Source organism: Frieseomelitta varia, unplaced genomic scaffold (assembly GCF_011392965.1).
Source record: "Frieseomelitta varia isolate USP_RPSP 00005682 unplaced genomic scaffold, Fvar_1.2 scaffold_224, whole genome shotgun sequence".
NCBI lineage: Eukaryota > Metazoa > Arthropoda > Insecta > Hymenoptera > Apidae > Frieseomelitta > Frieseomelitta varia.
In genome coordinates this window covers 300,120-324,694 of record NW_025109951.1, presented here as the reverse complement: position 1 = coordinate 324,694, position 24,575 = coordinate 300,120, and the positions used below count along the sequence as shown (strand labels likewise).

The following is a 24,575-nucleotide window of genomic DNA, read 5'->3' as shown; positions in this document are numbered from 1 at the left end:
GGTCTCAGCTGTTAGTCCTAATGTTAATCATACAAATATAAAAATTTGACACTTATAGAGCGTCATTAAAACAGAAAACGCAATTTGTAGGGAGGGATCACCTAAATATCTACCTTATTTACCGTTATATAATGAAATAGATATGACAGATTTCTTCAATATTTTCATTGACAATCCCTAATCACTGATACTCTATTCTCACCGACGTATGCTTTCATGAACATACTTTCCTCCTCGACAAATTGTTCACGATTACGTTGTTATCATTCAGTTGAACATCTGCATTAATTTATATTGGCCTATGCCTCACTATATTATATCAAATTAAACACGATATCATCACCAACTTCTAAAAGTATTTCTACTTAAATTGTTCATCTCCACTCGGAAGAAAATTCAGATTTGTATCGATGGCTTTATATTTAATAAATCCAAAAGTTGAGGTGATCTTTTATATTATTTTTGTACATGTCAGAAAAAATGATGCGAAAAATAACTCTTCGTCAATGTAAAGATATTGCAAGTGCATTATACAAGTGTTCGCTTAAAATAAATCACCTGAACATCTTCCCTACAACCTTATGTCAATTCAAACTGTGACAAGGGACGAATCGAATGAAAGAACTATTTTTTTTTTTAAATATTGTTTATACTTTTTTTAAGTTCGTTCGTATTTTCTATATGCACATAATTTTTTCTATTGTATGTGTAGCTGATTCTATTGTATTTGTATAAAATATTGTGACTTTGAAATGATCTTAGTGTATTGACAAGTGATTTATAATAGCGTTGATGATTTGTAAAGCAAGAAAATGATTTTGTTTATGGTAAGTGATTTTTATTTATGACGAAGCTCGACAGTGTCTAAGAAATTTGAACAATTTTACCAAGAAAGATTTCCAGAATATAATTGTCCATCACGTTCTGTACATGCAAATGTCATTGAAACTTTTACGAAATTCGTAGTGTCGAAGAAACATGTGAAACGAAAAACTGTTGAAACGTTCAGAGAAGCATCATCGCCAAAGTTCATAAAAATCCGCATATTGGACACGAAACTAAGCAATTGGTGCATCAAATGGATGATCAAATTCAACATAAGTTTTAATTATTTTAAAATTAATTTAAAAATTTTAGAGTACAAGGTTATACCAAGGTTACAGTATTTTACAGCAAATAGCTTCATGTTAGCCACATGTACAACAGAAAAAAATCATGTACATGTAAAAAATATGAATAATCTTGAAAAAAACATATTTTGAAAAAAATAGTTCTTTAATCTAATTTATCTCATGAAACAGTTTAAATTACGTCAGAAACAAATCTCGTACTATCACTAATAGAGAAGACCCTGTAGAAAAATAATTAACGCATAATTCGCAATCATGATTACTCTAAATATAATTATGCACGCGAAGAAAGTTACACATTGGGGAGTTACACAAGCTTGCAGCAAAATAAAAGAATTGAACGACTGATAAAAAAAAACCTGCTCACTATCGTCAAGCTTTCCAACGTGTATTAAAACAATAAATATCAAAAGTACGAGAGAGAAATAATATTTGTAAATCGCAAAACATTGACGAGCTTAGTTTACCTGACAAGTTGACTATTATAATTTTATTATAATTTATTATAATATTATACTATTATACTAATAATTATATTATAATATTATACTAATATTATATTATAATCATAATATTATACTATTATAATATTATATTCTAATTATAATATTATACTATTATAATATTATACTAATATTATAATGAACCTGGGTTCATTTTAAAGCTTCAACACTCCACTTTCAAAATGAACAAGTCAAGATATTTTCTTCTCGAAAATGTTATAAATTCTTACAGTATGTAAAAATATTGAAAAAACTTTTTTCGTGACTAAATTTATGGTCGATTTAAAAATCGAAGCCTCCTCTTTGCAACGACCTTTAAAAATTTGATGCGATTACGATTTTTTAGAACTTTGAATGACGAAAAAAGATCGTATCATTTTCGTTATATTTCTTTTCAATTGTATCTTTAAATTCTATCAAATTTTAATAAATTGACGAAAATAAATCGTATAGCAAGTTTTGAGGCATCGTTACGAAGAAGAGGCTTTCAATCTTCAAATCCATTGTAAATTCAGCCATGAAAAGAATTTTTCAGTGTTTTTACACATTGTGAGAATTTATAGAATTTTCGAGAAGCACGTCCACTTCTATCAACTGCTACATAATATAAAAACATTTTGAAAACTAAATCATGCATTTTGAATCTTTAAACTTTGAAAACGAGCCCAGGTTTATCGTTCCATTGTTTTACAAAACTACAACAATTTCAGTATTTAACGTCTGAATATCAATGGCAGTTTTCGTATTCTAAGTTAATGTCATATTTCCTCCAAATATAGTTTCCACGTTTGATCTCGTAAGCTTCGTTTGTGCAACCTCACAAACAAATGTCGGAGTTAACCTTCCTACGTTCGCAAAGTACAAACGATGCCGAACACAGTAAGCCTATTTGCAACAATGTTTCATCAGTTTTGCTGCATAATCGGATAGCTTTTCTCGCCAACGCGCAACCGAAGTCGATTTTCAGTCAATAAAAAAGAAAGAAAAAAAAAAAAAAAAATACATGAAATCATCGGGTCGCGGCGTCGCTTCGTCGAAATTCAAAACTAATGTCTGTTCGTGTTTCCGCCGTTTAATCCGCCGAGTAGATGTTTATGAATAAATAAGGGGAAAAAAACGACCTCGCGATCGTTTATCACGCGATTTTCAAAGTATAGTGAATCACGCGTGTAAATTCACTGTTGTAAAACAACTCGGTAAATTTTCTGTGATGCGTGTTTCCCCTTCATGCGACTTTTATCTGGACCATCGATCTATCTGTGTCATTTCGCGTTTAAACAGCGACTGCGAACACGAAGTAAGAGCTTATTGCGCAATCTTGTGTACAGACCGCCGCGTGAAAATTTATAGCGTATTATAAATTGAAATTTGTATTTCAGCTTTGATTTTAGTATTTATTAAAAATGCCTGATTTTTATGAACTTTATTCAATCGTCGTACTTTTTTTTATGTGCAAAATGTACATAAGATTAAATAACTATATAAACATATCTATCTACTATTAATGAACATTTCTGTCTAAATATCCAATTTTACATACGTAATAAAGTTATATAAGTATGTATACTTATTTGGATATCAGTTAGGAATACTATAATTTATTTATTACTAATAAGAGATATGACGCAAAACGAAAGGAGATAATAAAGAAACAATAGTAAAACGTATAAAAACTATATAAAACTTGTCTACTATTATACACATATTCGTATAATTTTATTATGCACACAAGGACGTCACTTAGAAATATTATACTTTACTTATTAATAAGATATTTCATAAAATATCTTATTAATAAAAATAAAAATAAAAAAATAATAATGAAATATAAATATACTTATCTACATATCTTTATTATATTAGAATTATTAATAATTTATTTACTAATAAGAGATGTAACGCAAAACTAAAGAAGATAATAAAAAAACAATAGTAAAACGTATAAAAATTATATGAAAGTTGTCTACTATTATACATATATTCGTATAACTTTATTACGTACACATGGACGTCACTTAGGAATATTATACTTTATTTATTAATAAGATATTTCATAAAACATCTTATTAATAAAAATAAAAATAAAAAAATAATAATGAAATATAAATATACTTATCTACATATCTTTATTATATTAGAATTATTAATAATTTATTTACTAATAAGAGATGTAACGCAAAACGAAAGAAGATAACAAGAAAACAATAGTAAAACGTATAAAAATTATATAAAACTTGTCTATTATACACATATTCGTATAATTTTATTATGCACACAAGGACGTCACTTAGGAATATTATACTTTATTTATTAATAATATATTTGATGCAAAATAAAAAAAGATAATAATGAAATATAAATATACTTATCTACATATCTTTATTATATTAGAATTATAATTTATTTACTAATAAGATGTATGATGCAAAACATATCAAACAAACAAAGCAGATAATAAAAAAAACAGTATTGAAACATATATTATAGTAAAACCATATAAAACTTGTCTACTGTTCTATATATTCGTATAACTTTATTATGCACACAAGGAATGTTATACTTTATTTATTAATAAGATACTTGATGCAAAATAAAAAAAAAAAAGATAATAACAAATAAGAAGAATGCTGGTTCACTTTCCGTCTTTCTTTTCCGCGAATCTTCCGCGATAGTCACACGTACATACACGTCGCATTTTTATTATAAAATCACGGTGTTGGTCCGGTTTTGTGTATTGCAAATAAACCAGCGCGTCCGCGCGCGAGCATTGTATATTTACAGATTCAAATCGGACACACCCTGTACGTAAACAATAAATTTAATTACCGTTGGGCTAATCGCACACACGCGACATCGGATCTTGTGTTTCAACGTTGCGTGCGAAACGTTTACCCGCGCCCCAGTGCCAATAAACCTTTCAATTTGTGACTCGCGTTACTATCACGCGTATCACGGTAACCTTTATTTCTCATTTAAACGGCATTTCATTCACGCGGCAATTCCATCCCGTTGTATAAATAGGCAAACGTGTTCAAATGACGGAACGCGACGTTGTAGTTACACAGTGAAATTGAAAATTCTCGCCGTTTCGTTGTTTGGATACTCGAGTATGTAGTCGATTCGGCCGGGTGGAAAATTTCTTAAACTTTCCTGTTCAAGCTCGGGTAATTTTTCATTTCGTAACACTGGAACCGAAGATTCGACGAGCTTAATTAGATTGAACTTTCGTACGATGAGGTAGTAGTAGGTACGCCGTGAAAATTAATCCGATATAAAATATCGTATTTCGTTATACGTAGTTTTCAACGAAACACGTGCCGTGGCGAGAGGCCGCGAGAGATCGATAGCGAAATTTTCTGCGCAAAATAATATTGTTTATTTTTTTATTTATTTACCTTCGTTTTCTGTAACAGTTCCTAGAGATCTAGGTTTTCTTAATTGTTTGAGAAATGAAGACTTTTTGAAGGTACGTCACTTGATAGTATATATATATATATATATATATATATATATATATATATATATATATATATATATATCACTTCAGTGATTTGGAAAAGGGAAAATTTGCAAAAATTCCAGATGTCTGCGCAAATATTGTGATTTGATGTCATTTGGATCTGTATATACATAGTAATAAAAAAAGAACAACTTTAATTAAAAATATATACTTTATACATAAAATAGTTCATTGGTAACGACAGCTACTCAATCTTTTGACATCCAACTTTTGATACTCGATATTAAATCTTTAACGATTAATACGCGACTTTTAAATAAATGCAAAAATATATTTATCTCGAATATCCCGAGTTTTATTGCTCAAATTTTGCCAATATGTTCTACAAGTGAAAATAAGATAGATGAAAAATATGATGATGAAAGGACACATAAAAAAATATAATAAAAAAGAAAAAAGAGTAATTTGTGCCTCAATAACCTGAAGAATGTTATTAACAATACGGAAAAATATGAAAATGAAATAAATAAATAATACAATACATAAAAGATAGAAATGAATGGAAAATAGAAATTGGATATTTAATATTCAAAGTTAAAAGTTCTGAAGAAAATTGTTCGTCACCAGAACTTATTATCTACAGTTGAATGAAACCAATTACTTAGATAAAATTTTTTCAATTTGATATCGTATTTCTGAATATCCAAAAATTAATTAATGTGCTGTTCCATTTCTAAATAATGAAAATTGCATTCCCTCCATCCCTGAAAAGAAACTCATAAAATATTCCTCTGCGCCATTTAATGCGCTAAAATTTTAAATTGATGCAATAATTTCAGAAAATCCAGCTTGTAACATTTTACGTGACGTAAGCTATATATTTAAATTTATAATACACTTTGACAGTTATTAATTACCAAGAATTACATGAAGTTACGATAATGTCATCATAAATAATATGGTCGTTAATAAACCATACTATAAAAAAGTTCGACATTAAAATTCACTCTTGTTTTCTTGCGTCAAATCCCCTGTCTAACTACGTGTCGGTGCCGATTTCATGGAGTTATTTTGAATGCGATCTCTTGTGATTGAATGAAAATCAACTGAAAAATTCCCCTCTCTACTCTTGAAAGGGACAATCACACGAAAGGTTTCTGCATGAAGAAAGGAAGTTTTTTGTTGCAGGATCCGTTTCTCTAAATCTTGTTAATGCCCAAAGTCGTTCAAAAGATAGCGCGTTCAATATTTCGTTTGGAGCGGACTATTTTATTGATGTTCATCCAACAAATCACGATATATCCATATATGTATACATACGTATATATATAACGTGTATTGTAACATATGGGGTGGAAAATGGACACCAAAATGAAGAAAATTCATACGTGTCCTATTTAACTTTTATGTTTTTTTTTATTTAACTTTATTTCAAAGTTATAGTCATTTTTACGTTTTTTTTAAATTTAACTTTATTTCAAAGTTATAGTCATTTTTACGTTTTTTTTATTTAACTTTATTTTAAAGTTATTTATTTTTACGTTTTTTTATTTAACATTATTTCAAAGTTATAGTCATTTTTACGTTTTTTTTATTTAATTTTATTTCAAAGTTATAGTCATTTTTACGTTTCTTTTTATTCAAGTTTATTTCAAAGTTATAATTATTTTTATGTTTTTTTTTTTTTATTACTTTAACTTTATTTCAAAGTTATAATCATTTCTACATTTTTTTTTTAATTTAATTTTATTTCAAAGTTATAATCATTTTCACATTTCTTTTTATTTAATTTTATTCCAAAGTTATAGTCATTTTTACGTTTTTTTTTAATTTAACTTTACTTCAAGGTTATAGTCATTTTTACGTTTTGACAATCGGCAACTTTTGTAAAAGATGTTCATCCTCAGTTTGTATGCAATTTTAAGGAATTTCACAAGCTTTCAAAAGTTCATGACGAATCTGTACACGATGGTACTTCAACATTGGTGACAGGTGTCGAGTACACAATTGTTTCCTCAGAAACATAAAAATATAATTTTGAAACGAGGTCAAATAAGATGCACGTCCATACGAATTTTTGTTGTTGTTCATTCTGAAAATGAATTCTACATATTACGATACACCCCCTGTACAATGTAATCGTTCGTATTTCAGTTCATATCGCGTGTAAGTCGCGGAAAGTCATTAATGCTTATGCAAATAACGATTGCACGTACGTTTGACGTTTAATAGTTATCTAGTGAAACATCAGATGACAATCACGCAAAAAATCATATGCAATAATATAAAAAATTATATACACTTCAAATGAATTCACTTTTAATGGAATTTTCCCATCACATATAGATAGTTAATTTATATTTCAAGTATGTAATACACAGTACATTCGTATATATATATATATATATATATATATATATATATATATATATATATATATATATATATATATATATATATATATATATATCCTAAATAATATCCTAATAATATATATAGGATAAATAATTAGAGTAATAAGATAGAAAATAAAAGGGCAATCTAGGATAAGTGAAAGAGGAGTTAGACAATACAATCGAGGTTAAATTGTTAAGTATAGCATAAAAGTATAGTGTAGGTTAGTGTAAATTGTTAAGTATGGCACAAAAGTATAGAGTATATAACAGATATGAAGAGTGAAGAGCGAGAGTAAGAGAAACAAAGAATATGAAAAAAAAAAAAGAGAAATGTAAACCAAGTCCACTTTCATGGCTGTGAAGCCGAAAAATAAAATTATCTATCTATCTATCTATTCAAGTATGTATGTACGAACTTTTTTTCTGATTTATGAATGTAAAACGTGCGTGAAATATTTAACGAAATTTAATATTTTAATACTTTTTCAAAATAATAATTTCGAACATTTTACATCAACTTACATATATATAATACGAAAATGTAAAAATATTTCTACAGATGGACTTGATTATACAATCATAAATAATGATTTAGCATTTAGCAATTTTGCATTGGGTATGTATTTTTTATAATTAATTTCCATTATACATATGGTTGTTTAATGATAACAAATCATAACCTATTTAAATTACAGACGTACGTAGTGAAAGTGAAATAATGCTGTTTACATTTTCTACCATGATATATTTCTTATAATTGGTAACGGTAACAAATCTGAACGCACCTTTAGATTTGAGTTACATTATTATATCTAGCAATTGCGTCATAAGATAGTTGGTCACACCAATACCGACGCATAATTAAAAGTAGAATCGAAAACTAAGATAGTAAACAAGTGGGACGATATGTTACGATGTGTTACGATAGCGGCAAGGATTAACACTAACAAGTAGCAGTGACAAATGTGGATGCCCCTTAATGCGCGTCCCGCTACCCTTATTACCACCAAGCCGGTTCAGAATCAACGAACAGACACGGAATAGAGAAAACGTACATGTGTCCGCTTCTTACTTGCCCATATCTACGCTGCACATGCATGTGCGTTCACGTTTTATCATCATTGTGTGAGTTTGACACACGTGAGAGTGTGTGCGCGCGCGCGCGCGAACGTACACAACTGCGCTTGTATACAAATATTCATGTACGCACCACGGATGCTGAACATAAAATCAATAAGCTTTGTGTCAGATTACAGCGTACACGTGGATTTGTATACTGGTCTTTTGATTTCCATTTCTTTTCTTACGTGGATCGATTTGATCTGTGTGTGGCGTGGGGGATTTTTGATACGAATGATTTTGTTCGTTGACAAAAAGGGAAGGAAGAAAAAAATTAAAGTTGCCACGACGAATCGCGAGATGGATTTTCTCGAATTGAAGTGACAAAGAAAGAAACGATCTGTTTGTGAAGCAATGCAAGTGGAATTAAATTGGCACGGAGTTGGTACTTCGACAGAAACAGATTATTAGTATCCGTAAAAAGGATTAATATTTATTATTATTTAATATAAATATCACCAACTACAAATTGCAAAAAAATTTAATATTTAAATAAAGTTAAAGACGAATGGAATTAATTGATTCTGTGAAATCATCAATACGATGAAAATTAATTCTTTTATCAGACATCTAATGTCATATAATAAGCTAAATATAAGCTTTTAGGTTCACACCCTAACTATAAATTATAAAACGAATATAAATTAATAAATTAAAAAATTTTTATGTAATTGTTAGATTGATATTAATTTTTGAAATTAAATATATATGTTATATATTATTTATTATTTAATAAGTAAAATAATAAAATTTATGTTTTTTTTTTAATATCATGTTTTTAAAGTCATGATTATTTTGAACTGGAATGCAAAAGATTATTTTGAAAAGAAATTTTGGTTGCAAATATCGCAAATTGTTAAGATTCTAGGAACTGAAATTGCTAATAAAAATTAAAGATCGCTGTTGGAGTAAATTTAGATACACTGCACTTGCATCGTGTGATGTCAACAATCATTTTCTGCCTATATTAATTTCAACTAACAACTATTATCATTTGTCTGCATTAAAGACGCTTATATAGTTTATTGTAATTTGAATTGTAATCAATGATATTAATCATTATTTTTTATCACATTAATTCTAAATAACAAATAAAGTTGTTGTTGTTATCACATATTTCAATGTATATTTCACAGATTTCTTGCACATATTACTCGTATATATTTCAATACATTTTGAGATCGTCAAACATCCGCAGTCTACTTATTTGGCTGTTGCAGCCATAAAAAGAAAAAAAATGTTCAATTTACAGTTTCAGTGAAAAGAATCTAGATACCGAGAGGTAAAATAAATTCTTACTTCGTTCACAAAAATAGTAAATTTGATTCGAGTTTCGCGTGTTCCTCGAACGAATAGTCACGTTAGCAAAATTAAATTAAATCGAGATTAGCAAATTAAATTAAATTGAAAGAGATCTGTCTTACCTTAGAGTCACGGAATTTCAAGGTAACAACGAGATCAACGATCTCCCTCCGACCCGATCCAAGCTTCACCAAAACGCACGTAAGTTCCGTAACCGGTATATCCTTCTTCGAATGGCTCTTCCTCCTAATCGATCGTTTGCATTCTTCGGTAGCTCAATAGTCGGAGGACGACGTCCGCAGAGGAAAACAATTCGTTGACGCCCGACTCTCCGCCGTCGTGGTGGACCACAGACTCCGCTTCGTTCCACTTGTCCAACCAGAATCGAGATACTCGCTGATCCGATTAACAACGTTTCTCACTGAAGTTATTCGTAACGAGTAACAAACGACACGGTCCGACGTCGTACCATCGGTTGAAAGTCGGTTTTATTGCGCGTTAGATCCGGGCGAGAGTTCCTCGTGTCGATCCACCCTGCAAGGGATGTCGCAATAGAATAACGTTTGGCCGCGAGTTGGGGAGTAGTTACCCCTTTTGAAACGCATGCGCGGTCGCGAATACCCCCGCCAGAAACTTGGAGCGAAGCTGTCCTGTGGCTCGGGCCTCTAGGACTCTTGGATTCGATAAATAATTAAAAAAAAAAAAAAAAAAAGAGATCAACGGTACGCAGGGGTGTCTCATTCAGCTGCCGCCACTATTTTCGAGGCATTCTCGATAATCTGACAGAGGAAAGTTGCGACCAAAAGTTAATATTAACCACCTTGCGCTGGCAACTGGTTCGCGGACCATAACGAATGACCGTGTACAGTAATTCGTCGCTGTCTCCTTAAACTCGTCGGTATATGATAGAAATCATTGAGGAGTGATAAATTTATTGTTTATTTTGCCTGGGTTATATTTAAATGTACTTAAAAGAAAATATTGCAATTTTGGGACGAAAAATCACGATTATCGTGATCCTTTTAAATCAAAACTATAACAGCTAGCATTTTTCTCACACTGTGCGTGATGTATAAACATCTTGAAGTTAATTGAATGTATTTTAAGACTAGAAGAGCCTCAAGCTTGTTGTTATAATTATGACTTTGTTTTACGAAATTGTAACAATTTAAATATTTAATGTTCAAATGTTAATGCGAGTAACTGCATCTTTTATTTAGTAATTGTGCAAAAATCGTTCTTACATATTACTAGACCGCGGATCTTTATGCATTTTTAAATTTATAAAATCAAAGAAGTAGAGTTTAAATAGAAATTTATTTGCATTTTTATACAGAGTGTCCCAAATCTATCATAGCCAAACTGTGAAGGTTTAATTTTCAGGCAAAAGAAAGGAAACAATATTATGTAAAATTTGTTACAGAGTTACGAACAAATATTGTATGTGTGGAATGTAGAATGAAAAATGAGTCACTACCTATTTCGTGTATACATTATTCGTTCTTGTTTAACACGAACTAACTTCATTACAGAGCATTAACAAATTTTCTATAATAATTTCTTTTTTTATACAACTCTTGCAAAAAAATATTATTTAATATTTCTGTTAGAGCAATCAAATCCGTTAATATGATTGATTTTTTGCTTGAAATAAATGTTTTTAAATACATTCAAAAAGTTTAAACAAACTTTATAAAGTCTTGGCTATTTTTATTAGTAATTAATGATACAGGCATATTGTTTGTTTTAGATCAACTTTATCTTAGCAGAACAGTTATGGTCTCGGTTAAAGTAAACTGTTGAAAATTAACTGCAGAACATTTCGTCTGGAAACGAAACAAAAAATCGTGATTTTTCGTCCCAAAATTTATCTTTTAATGGAACTGGACCAAAAGATATTTAAAGTACGTTAATTAGAATGTAAAACAAGTCGACATTTACAGTTAAATTTAATCCGTAATTGTGTTCAGCAAAATATGAATTTGCGTAAACATTAGCAGTCTGGTTTTGATAATTAAACTTTGAGTTGATTTTGAATAATTTAGGACACGATTGCAATGAATACACGATATATTAAAAGTTCTGACGAATACGTCAGAGGAATCAAATAGCTACATCATTTTTCAAATATTTCCTTAGGAATGAATTCGAAACTAATTTTTAAACTCTCAGAATCCGAAATTTTTGAAACTCGAAACTCTCGAAATGTTAATTTTATTTTTTATATCGTTTCAAAGATGAAAATTTTGATATTCATAATATCAAAATGATTCGCTTCTTGATCTGATCGATCTTTCGACTGCAAAAATCACTTAGACATATTTTCTTGCTTAAAAAGAAAAAAAAATTTTATACAAACAAGAGTAATAATATTGTCCAATAGACAACAGAAGATTTTTGAACAGAATGATGCATATTTCATTTAATTTTACGATTAAATTTATTGAATTTTTAATTTTTCGTTTCCTTTCTGTTTTAAGTTAATTTTAATTATTTTGCAAGAGTTGTATTTGTAAGGGATTTGTATTTGATTAATAAAAGTTTTGGAAGATCATACACTGTCGAACAGATATTAAAATGTGAAAGTTAAGAATTTTTTTTTAATTAGCCTAATTCGAGAAATTGAACAATAGCGAATCTAACTCTTGCGAAACATGAAGCTTAGATCCAATCATCGTTGGCACTCCGTTTCATTTTAGGATTCATAAGTTAAAGCCTATAACAATTAATTTTAACAAAATCTTTATTATAAAGTGTTATTATAATTCGCATAATTGTAATGTAAGGAATATGATAAAGAAATATATAGTTTACTATTTGTAAGAATGTAAATGATTTTTGTATATTTCGTATAAATTGTCCTATTCTTGTAGTTATATCATTTTCAATTGACAGAATGATTGAAAAGTTCAATCGTTTCGCGAATATAGTTCTTCTTATGTCATTGTCACAGTTTGGATAAAGTTTTCCTTGCTTTGCAAGCAATAATAAATATTATTAAAAATATACCGATTCAACAAACGTCGTTTTAGCCTGGCTAAAATATTTATCCTAACAAGTATATTTAATTCCGACAATCGTTTAGTCATTTTTTTTTACAGGCACTTTTTTTAGAACCTCATAGTGTTTCAGTATCCGCTCTTACAGCGTCATTAGTATCAAGTTAAATCCACTCTTGGTACTTTCGTCATTTATGAAATACATTTCAATTTCGAATCTATCTACCCCATAATATTTCCAGAATATCTGCTCGCCACAGCTTCAATTTTTTCAGAGCAGAATAAATGTTTCTGTTTAACTAGAATTTTTTTTCTGCTTCCATAGAAATAGAAGTTTCTTATTTGCACGAAATAAAAGTTTCAGTTAATAACTCGCTGCATTTTATAACAGTTTCTATCGGCAAAGAAAAGATAATAACAGTTGTTTCACAATTAATTAGAGATTTTGACAGTTTCATTCGAAACTCTGTTTGAAAGTTTTGTTCAATACATTCTAAAATTACAAAATCCACGAATGGTACATACACACTTCAAAATTCGCGAAATATATCTTTCAATTATTATTTTTTTCTTTTTTTTGTAATTTAACTGATAATTTAAAAATATTATATTAAAAATATAACACTCGACGGGATTAAAATTAATGGAAGAATAAAAAGAGCATTAAGCATTAATTAATGGAAGAATAAAAAGGATTAAAATTAATGGAACAATAAAAAGAGCATTGAGATTATGAAAAAATATGCAGGCGTATAATTTTTATGGTATAATACAATACAATAGTTTCTATAATCTTTTACATCTATATTATTATAAATCGTTTCTAGATAGGGGCGGAATGAAGTGACATGATTATCCACATAGTTTACAGAAACTTACGAATTTTCTTTTTTTCTAGAAAAATTGCCAATATAGTGACAAGAGTGACGTGTTATCGATCAACAAATTTCATTGTACTATTTTCTCCAGCCGAACTCGTCAATTTCTAACCCTACAATCATCATTTGCATCGTTTGCTCAACTTTCTTTTTATTTACACAGTGGATCGAAAAAGTATAGTACACTTGGCTTTTTTGTAACACCTTTGTGAAAACAAATTTTACGTTAACAAGATCTGTGATGAATGGTTCACTACATACAAAAGTAACTTGCACGATAGTAACTTTCAATAATGAGTTATAACGGTAATAATAGAAGAAATTTGAAAGTGAAAAAAATTGATACACCTGTGTGATTGTAGTGATTAATGTACATTTAATGACGGAATACTGTTAGAACACTGTTACAGAATATCCTTCACGTTAGTCAAATAATATCGCTTGTTTATACCCTGTGGAACTGCAGCAAAAATTCATATATATATAAATAACTTTCATCGATTGAATTAGATTTCAATGATTCATTAGAAGATTCTGTTTGCAGCTCTACCTTAAATTTCAACAGAATATTAAATCATTCAATATTTCAGTGCTTACAAAGTGCTTTTCTATTAATAGGACTGTGAATTTTTATGCAATTTATATACCTTTGACAATATAATCAAACAGAACCCGAGTTGGAAGTTGTTTTACACAGCAAGCACTTTTAGAAAGTACGTTCTCTATTTGAAACTTCCTTTAAATGCATAGAACTCCGCCAATAGTTGTTGCCAATAACATTAAATTACAACTGCATAATTCGTCGACTCTCGAATTTTTATATCTCTTTTATATTTCCGTGTGAAGCTCGCTATTGAAAATTGCCGCGTAGCAATTTTATGAAAACAGATTTTGTTAACGTGTAATTGGAAGATAAAATCTACTGGCGTGCCAATACCACTTTCGTCCACTGTACGTACCCTTGGTCCCGGATCGATCGATCGACAAAAACACGAAGAGAACAGTCCAATTCGTACCACTTCGCCGATCTGCCTGAACTCGTAAAACATAAAACGTACACGCGACACGCTCGTAAGCATTCCGCTTTTATTTTTTTATCGCCGCGTGTCGCCGTTAAAAATTAATTTCCAGATTATATCCAGACATCCGTTCGAGCAACAATGACCCGAATCAGACACTCGAATCAGCCAAAATTTCCCATTTCCCTAAGCTAAGAAATCGTGTCTCGTTTTAAGTAGCAGCCGTCTGTCGCAGTGGCAACACCCCCCCCCCAACACGCTCTTTCAATAACGCCGCGGGTTAATTCCTCTTTGTTTGTCAGCATCCGCTCGACTGGTCGCTGGAGTTGTTCGGTATCACCGTGTGACATCCGCGTTTGTAACGCAATTGTCGAGGCGACAGGTCGTCAGAGTTGTCCTGGATGTCGTTCACCACCGCTACCGTGTGCAAAGACTTCATCGAGACTTTCCTCTGAGCGTCCTTGTAACCGGTGAAGTCTGGCTTCGGCAGCCAGTTCGTGCCGTATGATATCGGGAGGATTTCCCTTCGGGGCTCGTTCGTCGCGTCGCTCGAGATCTCGGACCGACACTCGTCGCAGATGGAACTGCCCTCGCTGTCGTTTATGCCAACGACGTTCGTCTTCTTCGCGATTGGCGGAGGCTCTTCTGGCGGCCAGTACAACTGTAGCACGGTGGTTATCATCCTGGATTCAAAGATAGGTGACATTATTAAGGGGTGGAGGGGGGAGTATTCTGGTAATCTGGCTTTAAAAAAATCAATTTTTTTATATATATATATTTTCTCGAAGTATATGCTTTCGAAAATGTCTATGTAAAAGGATTTGTTTGAATTCGTAAAATTAGCAAAGTTATTACATTTTAATTTATTATATTTATTTCATAATATTATTATTTATTATATTTATTTCATAATATTATTATTTATTATATTTATTTCATAATATTAAATATTTATTATATTTATTTCATAATATTATTATTTATTATTTTTATATTATTATTTTTATAATATTATTATTTATTTTTATTTTTATATTATTATAATTTATTTTTATTTCTATATTATTATTATAATTTATTTTTATTTTTATATTATTATTATTTTATAATATTTCATTTTTTGTACTGCTCGATGGATTGTAGGTATGAATATTTTTGTATAACGGTAACAAAAACTTCAAATGTATTATTCTCAAAAAAATATTTTATTTCATAATATTATTATTTATTTTTATATTATTATTATTTTATAATATATTATTATTTATTTTTATATTATTATTATTTTATAATATATTATTATTTATTTTTATATTATTATTATTTTATAATATTTTATTTTTTGTACTGCTCGATGGATTATAAGTATGAATATTTTTGTATAACGGGTAACTTCAAATGTGTCTTTCTCAAATCCATATTTTTTAAATTGACTGACGGGATATCTCACCTTTTCGTTGGCCGATTGACTTGAAATTTGGAGATCTTCACCAGATGTACCTTTATCGCATGAACCATAAATTTCAAAATCTGATGTTTTTTTCTTCTATTTCTTTTTTATCACCCAAAAGACGAAAAGTACAAGAAAAATCGATATTTTAATTTCAAAATGCTGCCATTTTTTTAATTTTCGAAATTTCGCTGTTTCCGTGGTTCATGCGGTATTCATATTTATACTAATTAAGATGCATTTTTTAATTAATTAAAATAGTTTTTTAGTTTCAAATAACCAGGTGGATCGCAATCATGTTCCATTCGAACCCTTTTTTTAAAAACATGCTTTACCTACGGCTATATAATTTCCACAACTTTAATTAATTTCGTTAAAAAAAAAAAAAATTATAAATACTCTTTAAGTATGAATAAATCTGTTTGCGAAAACTGCATATCAAAATGTACCAAAAAGTCGATTTTTCTCAAGCCGGATTACCAGAATACCCCTTTACGATCAAGATTCAAAGGAAGGTAGAAATACGATTTAATGATTGTTGGTAAGTGTATTTTACCACTTATGGTGTTGGTTGATATTGCATGTAACGGTGATTGCGATTGTTTTTATTATTTATTATCTACGGTTATTTATAGTTGTGAATATTCGAACACTAGATTTTTTATTTTTGGGAAATTGTTAATATTTAACATTTTGAATGACTCCCAATTTCTGAGAGAAACACAACTTGATTCAAGAGTCTTCTATTTCAGGGAAATGATTTCATTTACTCAAATGGGAACAATTTTCGCATTTATTTGTAAACATATTAAATTTAAATAATGAAGTCTTAATTTATAGATGAATAAATATATATATAGTCCGTTTATTCAACATAAATATAATTATAAATAAATATATTTATAAATACATTATACCTTTGGCAATACTCAAAGTGATCATCTTATTTGATCATATCTATATATCATCAATACTGATTTATCCACAGTACTGCACTATAAATGGTTAAATTTGGTCACTATTAAATTTTAGATATAACTAGAGGTAGATATCTATGCAATTTTATATTTTTATAAAGATGATTAAAAATATAAAATTTAGGTAAATAATTATTTTATATATTAAATACTACAAAACGTATTATATTTTAAATTTGACATACGTTTTTGCGTCTTAAAATTGTTCGTAGATGTATAAAAATCTACGTCAATCTAGATATCAATTTAGATCAAACAAGCATCAAATGTTCTATGTACGAAGAAAAATATTGAGAATTTATTGAAATTGTCATATACAAAATGAGTTGAGATCTCAAATGATTCACGAATGGTTTCATACCGAAAATTTTTAGTTAATTTCACGAGTAATTTTCTTGAAAACGCATAATAGATGTAGAAGGTATTCGTATACTTAACGAAAAATTGTACAATGAACTTCTAAGGGATTTTTACAAAGAGGGATTGTTACTTCAATCTTCAAAATCGAAATGGATTCAATTTACGAAATTGTCATATTTCCCTACAGATGTTTGAATTTGTAAAGTTTTCGAGAAAGTATCTTCATTTATTCTGTCCAAAGTGACAAAAGTAAAAATGCTTTTAAAAGAAAAACGAATTTAGTGTTATAAAAGTAGAACCTTTCCACTTTAAAATAAGTCATTGGTAGACTATTGTATGATTCTTCTCTCGTGAAGTTACAGTATACAATTTAAACTGTGCAATATACATGTATATAATTATAATAATTAATAAGTGTGATGATCTTTGAATGTATGAAAACTTCCTAACTACAGTTGTTAATGAATCATTACTTTCTGATTAAATGAGATGAAATTAAATGAAATTAAATGGAATTTCTTCATCTTAAAGGTTTCACAGTTTAAACTGAAATTCAAATTCACCACGCCATTACGCTTAAATTAATAGTTTGAAGATGTTTGTTAGTTAATCGGGTTGCGGTGAATTACACGTCAGGTTTGTTAACGATAAATTAATTACTGCGAATTAAGTGACTAATTAATTAAATTAATTAACGATATGTGAAATTGTGCTTTCATATGTATCTAGAGCTCGTTCTGTACGGTAGTTTTTTTTAAACGATTCACATTTACACGGTATTTTACACAGTTTTTACTTTATTTACGCGTGGAATAGCAAACATCGATTCCGCGTTGAACGATGAAAACATGAATAACCACCAGTTTGAATTTCAACGAAGCGTCGCGATACGATAAACCGGTGATTCCATTTCCTTTATTGGCTGAAAATCAACTTTCGTTCGCGCGTTTCCAGAACAAGCCAACAGTTAACTGGGCTCGTTAAGCTTAAAGATTTAAAATGCATCATTTATTGCTAAAAACGCTTTTATAGTATGTAACAGTTGACAAAGCAGAGACACTTCTCGTCTTGAAAATGTTATAAATTTCCATAGTATGTAAAAAACGTTGAAAAATTCTTTTCATGACAGAATCAAACAATTTAATTTATAACTTAATATAATTATAATATTAATAAAATATTTATATATATATATGTATATATATATGTATATGTATATATTACTAAGTATATATACTTATAAAATTCTTTTCATGACAGAATCAAACAATTTAATTTATAACTTAATATATAACTCAGTAATATATACATATACATATATATATATATATATATGTATATATGTATATATATATTACTAAGTATTATACATATATATATAATTCTTAATTTATAACTTATATATATATAATTCTTAATATATAACTTTATATATATATATAATTCTTTTCACTAATTTATTGAACTTTGCCAAGCAAAAAGGAATATAACGACGAAAATGTTACGATTTTTTTCCTCATTCAATATTGAACAAAATTTTTCAATTTTTACTAACTTCACTTACCACCTGCTGCGTGATAAAAATTTTTAAAAATTATAAAAATATTTTATTAATATTATAATTATATTATAATTTCTAGAATTATTAAAAATATTTTAGAATAAAATAGACAATTCATTTTGAAAGTAGAGTCTCGAAACTTTACGAACCCAGATTTATCGTATAATTCATTTACACAAAATTATAATACTTAAGTGTCCGTAAAATATTTCAGCTAAATATCTCTGATAACTTCTCAGATTGATAAAAAGAACTTTTTCATTTTTTTACAAGATTCTAAGGTTATCAATATACATCTCGATTTCGTTTTATACATAGACGGTATTTTTAAAATTAAAATGACGAAACGATAAAATTGGAACTATAATTATAATAAAATATGTATCAATTAACGCAATTCGTGCAAAATAATAACGCAGAATGTACTTCAAGTAACGATGTTCCAATACCGAATGTATAACAATTGAAAAAGATATCAACTTTGTTTTGCAAACTAACAAAGACATTAATTTTTAATTTGAATTTGTCATTGTATTCCTTGACCATCCATATTGTGCAAAACGAGATCCAGAGTCAGTAGTGGATTTTACCTTAGAATGATTGTTGTACCAACCTCTTGAACCACGCGTCTGCGTAACACTTCGTTGTCACGAGCATGTCCCTTGCTCCAGTCGTAGAATCCACGACAATGTTCCATACTTGATTCGTGGAAACCGCGCAGCCTAGACAAGTCGTGGCGATCGACATCGATATTAACCAGCTGATAAAATCAGCCGACATAACTGGAGGTTGCAACGGTGGCGGATAATAGGAGGACCAAACTTGTTGCCACCATTGATGAGAGACGACTCGATATTCGGATTCCTGCGAACAAAGTAAACTGTTTCTAATTAGAATTTGTCATGGAACAGGCTAGTACTGAAGAAAAATACGTGGTTTCATTAAAAAAAAAAAAAAAAACAAACGGAGGCATGTTCATTTAGACGAGATTTGTGACCATAGAAATAAAGTTTTCCATTGAAACACCTTTTTCTGTAACGATTAATTTAAGAGATAATTGCGTGGAACGTTTCAAACGTGGTACACCCTGTATACTAGTTTCCTTGTAGGTGGACGTGTAGAGGACATATGAAGTTCATTAACGTTTTTTTAAATGGAATCATATATCTTTTATTGCATCAGTTGATGCACCTTGATGTCTTTTACAAAAAAGTATTAACCTATTTATGTTAAAAAGTCACTAGTTCAAGAAATATTTTAATTTTAATGTTGTTAGGAAATCGTGACTCTCTCTCATCAACATCATGAATTCAATGTACATTACATTACACAGCATTTTCTGTATCGATAATTCTTACTTTCTTATTTAATGTTAGCTTCATTTACGATTCTAGTCAACAGATTCTTATAAAATGTACGCATTTGAGAATAGTACAACTACTGTCCTTATGTAGAATTTAGTCTGTCTTATTGCTAGATATTTATCCTGGTACGGTGAATTATCACTTCATAGTGAAGTATTTTAACGAAGAAAAGACACGTTATTAATATTTAACTTCCTTTGAAACATTTTTCGCATTATTACTAATTATTATTATAATGATGTAAATCTACATGGCAATATGTGGTGACTCATCCTGTATACTTATAGCATGCACTTATCCAGTGTACACATTACTCTTTTTGAATCTCTAATAAATAAGTTTAATTATTTTATTAAATTTATTATCGACTATAAGATTACTCGCACTAACGTTCAAAGGGTTAATCGATAGAAATCAGATCGAAAATGTTCCATGGAACCATTAAATAGGTTTAATCGCGAAAGATGAACCATAGAACTTTTTTAAAAAGTACTATTTTCACACTAGAAGTTTCAACAGTGACAGATGAAGAAACGTTCACTTACACATTTATGAAAATAAAAATTGTTCAGCAATTATTCGGAATGGGAGCGATATCGACTGATTTCAATGACCTAGAAATATTTCTCGGCAACTTTTTCCTAGTTACCGCCGCGCCGCCACTTTCGCGAACTGGTCAAATAAACTGTGTTTATTTAGGAATTGATACATCAAACGCAGGCATGTGTAGACATTTGACATTTGTAACATGACACAACATGAATATGAGCAAGATTGACGGTGGACTAATCAGACAAATATCAAACAAACAAGCCTGTAACTCTTTTTGATTTACTAGCTAGCTCCAGTATTGGATGCTGCTTTTTTTTGGTGAACAGTTACGAAAAGTAACTTCATCTTGTGTCGAAATAAACCGTTTGCAAATAATCTTTCATTTGAGTTAATTCATTGAAATAAAATAACAAATCATTTCGGCAGAAGATGAAGTTTACACGATAGGATTAAAAATTACTTAAAGAAACGAATACAAAATACGAAATGGAATAAGGAATTATTTTATTTGATAGCTAAAATAAAGTAAAGTAATTAAAATAATTCAGTAATTCAATAATTCGGAGAAAAATCATTTGCCTGTTCAAATAAATAAACGTTAAATGACATGATAAATATATATATATATATATATATATATATATATATATATATATATAAATTTATATATAAAATATTTTTTTATATTTATATATATTTATTTTATGATTTTTTTATATTTATATATATTTATTATATATCGGCTCTCAAGCTACGTGTTTAACATATAACTAACGTTTAACGTATATATATATATATATTAAACACGTAGCTTGAGAGCCGATATATATATATATATATATATATATATATATATAATAAAATAAATATATAAATATAAAAAAAATCATAAATATATAAAAATAAAAAATCATGAAATAAATATATAAAAATAAAAAATAATAAATATTTATATATATATATATATTTTTATCATGTCATTTAACGTTATATATATATATATATATATGTGTTAAACGTTAGCTATACGTTAAGCACACGTAGCTTGAGAGCCGCAGATAGAACGATTACGCGAGGATTCTACTTACGTAACTCCAAGACGTCCAAACGCAACAGTAAAGCAGCCTCTGCACCATTAGCCAGAACCACAAAACCGCAACGGCGACGACCCAACTGACCAGCAGCTTCAATCAGAAACAGGTCTAACGTTACCCTCGGTGAAACATTTCCTCGATACACGACGCGACGCGACGTTACCTGAAAAGCTTTGTACACCGCCGTCGACGCTACGGTTTGAGCTAACCCGTTGCAAGAGGGTGGATTCCTCCACAGGACGATCGCCATTGAGGTCAGAATGAAAAACGAGGGCAAGGTGTGGATAAAATCCGGGCCGACGGCTATCTTGGCATACTCTCGGAAGACCTTGTGCTGAAGGAGGAGTATCTCGTGCGGCACGGAGAACAGCGTGACGATCTGCGAATCGAGAGCGGTCAAACAGGACATCACTGTGGAGGCTGTGCAACAGCCTGGCCCTTGGCGAATTATTCACGTCAGCATGGAACACGCTGTAACGATGGTTAGACTTCTTGACGGTAGACATGTGACGTTGCGCCTGAAATGAACCGCGTTGTCGATCTTCCTCTATTTCCTACTCCTCCTCCCCTCTCCACCCGTCGCGAGCTTGATTGACAAGTTCATGATCGACAGGATCTCGGTCTCGATGAAAGGAAGGGTTGTAGATAATTATTTCGTAACGGAGTGACACTCTTGAATCGAGAAATAAGATTTCTGAGGGTGTAAGATGTGATATGCTTATAATGGTCAAATATTGAAATTTAATTTTATATATATATATATTTAATTATATATATTATGTTAATTGTATTAAATAAAATTAATAATTTAAAAATTAAAAATTATATTAAATAAAAAATTACATATATATATAATTTTTTATTTAATATAATTTTTAATTTCTAAATTATTAATTTTATTTATTATAATTAACATAATATATAAATATAAAATTATAATACATAAATATAAATAAATATAATAATATATAAATATAATGTATAATATAATATACAAATATAATATAATATAATATAATATAATATAATATAATATAATATAATATATAAATATATAAATATAACATAATATATAATATATAAATATATTAATATAATATATATAAATATAAAATATACAATTATAATATATATATTATATATTATATAGTAGTATACACTACCGGCCAAAAGTTTGGAATCACTTGCAGATTTTTATCAAAATCGATTATTCTTATACATTCCGCACTGATGCACTGCTAGTATACTAGATATTAACAAGAATGTACAAGTTTTTAGATATTTAATTGTATTGTTGCATTGAAAATACTCTTTCAGAGATTATAATCCCAGTTTAAAGTAACGTTAAACGTGAATCTCTCTATCACGTAAAATGACTATCTGTTTTCGCGTTATATAGGGCTACCTGATTCTTTTGTTTATCCAATGAGAGTTTAGTAATACAATATCAGACGCCAACTAATTGACGCTGACACTGAGAAAATTGATAAAAGCCACATTTACCATACATTGTTATCATTCTCGTTCACGAAGGCATTCAACTGAGATCAGCAGTTAAAATTGTGCTCCAGTATTTGAAAATGGCAAAAAACGATAACAGATTAGTGTTAAAACGAGAAGTGCTATTATCACACTTTGAAAAGAAGATTATTCTTTGCGGAATATGCAAATTGAAGTTATCATACAAGGCAGTACAGCGTACGTTTTGAGAGCTCTGGCTGTTTAAAAGACAAACTACAATCAGGATAACGTCGAAGGCTGAAGATATTAGAATACAGATTATATGCAAACTTAACAGATGGCTAACAGCCTCACAAATTCGTGCAGTTCTTAATCATAGTAGATTGATTCCAGTATCTCTGACCACAGCGAAAAGACGACTAAGAGCTGGTGGTTTAAACAGCTGCATAGCTGTCAGGAAACCATTGCTTTCATAAGAAAATCGCAAAATGCGGTTGGATTGGACAAAAAGTCACAAAAATTGGACATTGAGGACATTTGAGAGTCCTTTGGACGAATCCAAATTTGAAGTATTTGGGTCGCACCGAAGAACATTTGTTCGTCGACTTGTAGGACAAAAAGTGTTGGCAGAATTTATTGTACCGACTATCTAACATGGTGGAAGCTCAGTTATAGTATGGGAATGTTTCTCGAACGTTGGAGTAGGAGAATTGATAAAAGTAAAGAAAGGAGAAAGGAGGACTGTAAATAGATATTTGAGCAACATACCATACCACCAGGTTGCCATTTTATAGGTCGAAATTTTATTATGCAGCAGGATAAGGATCCTAAACACTCATCTGATTTGTGTAAATTGTGTAAGTTCTTGTTACTAAAAGAAATACAGGGGGGTTTTGAAGAACATAAGATGACCATCACAGTCACCAGATTTGAACCCAATCGAGCTTTTA

The 24,575-nt window shown here is 29.6% G+C and overlaps 2 protein-coding genes across 2 annotated transcripts in view; both read right to left on the bottom strand.

Annotated features, from left to right (window-relative positions):
- The window catches only part of LOC122527533 (sodium- and chloride-dependent GABA transporter 1-like), a 28,242-nt gene extending 17,792 nt beyond the window's left edge, over positions 1 to 10,450 (bottom strand). Inside the window, exon 1 of the mRNA XM_043651804.1 lies at positions 10,033 to 10,450. The gene's annotated coding sequence lies outside the window, so the exon portion shown is untranslated. The remainder of the gene's footprint in view (positions 1 to 10,032) is intronic.
- A 4,464-nt stretch (positions 10,451 to 14,914) lies between these two features.
- LOC122527534 lies at positions 14,915 to 22,856 on the bottom strand. The gene is made up of 4 exons (XM_043651805.1): positions 22,328 to 22,856; positions 22,159 to 22,254; positions 19,768 to 20,018; positions 14,915 to 15,489 (listed from the first exon to the last, which is right to left on the bottom strand). The coding sequence occupies exons 1-4, from the start codon at positions 22,571 to 22,573 to the stop codon at positions 15,105 to 15,107; spliced, it is 978 nt and encodes a 325-aa protein (XP_043507740.1). The 5' UTR covers positions 22,574 to 22,856; the 3' UTR covers positions 14,915 to 15,104.
- Between the last annotated feature and the right edge of the window lie 1,719 nt (positions 22,857 to 24,575).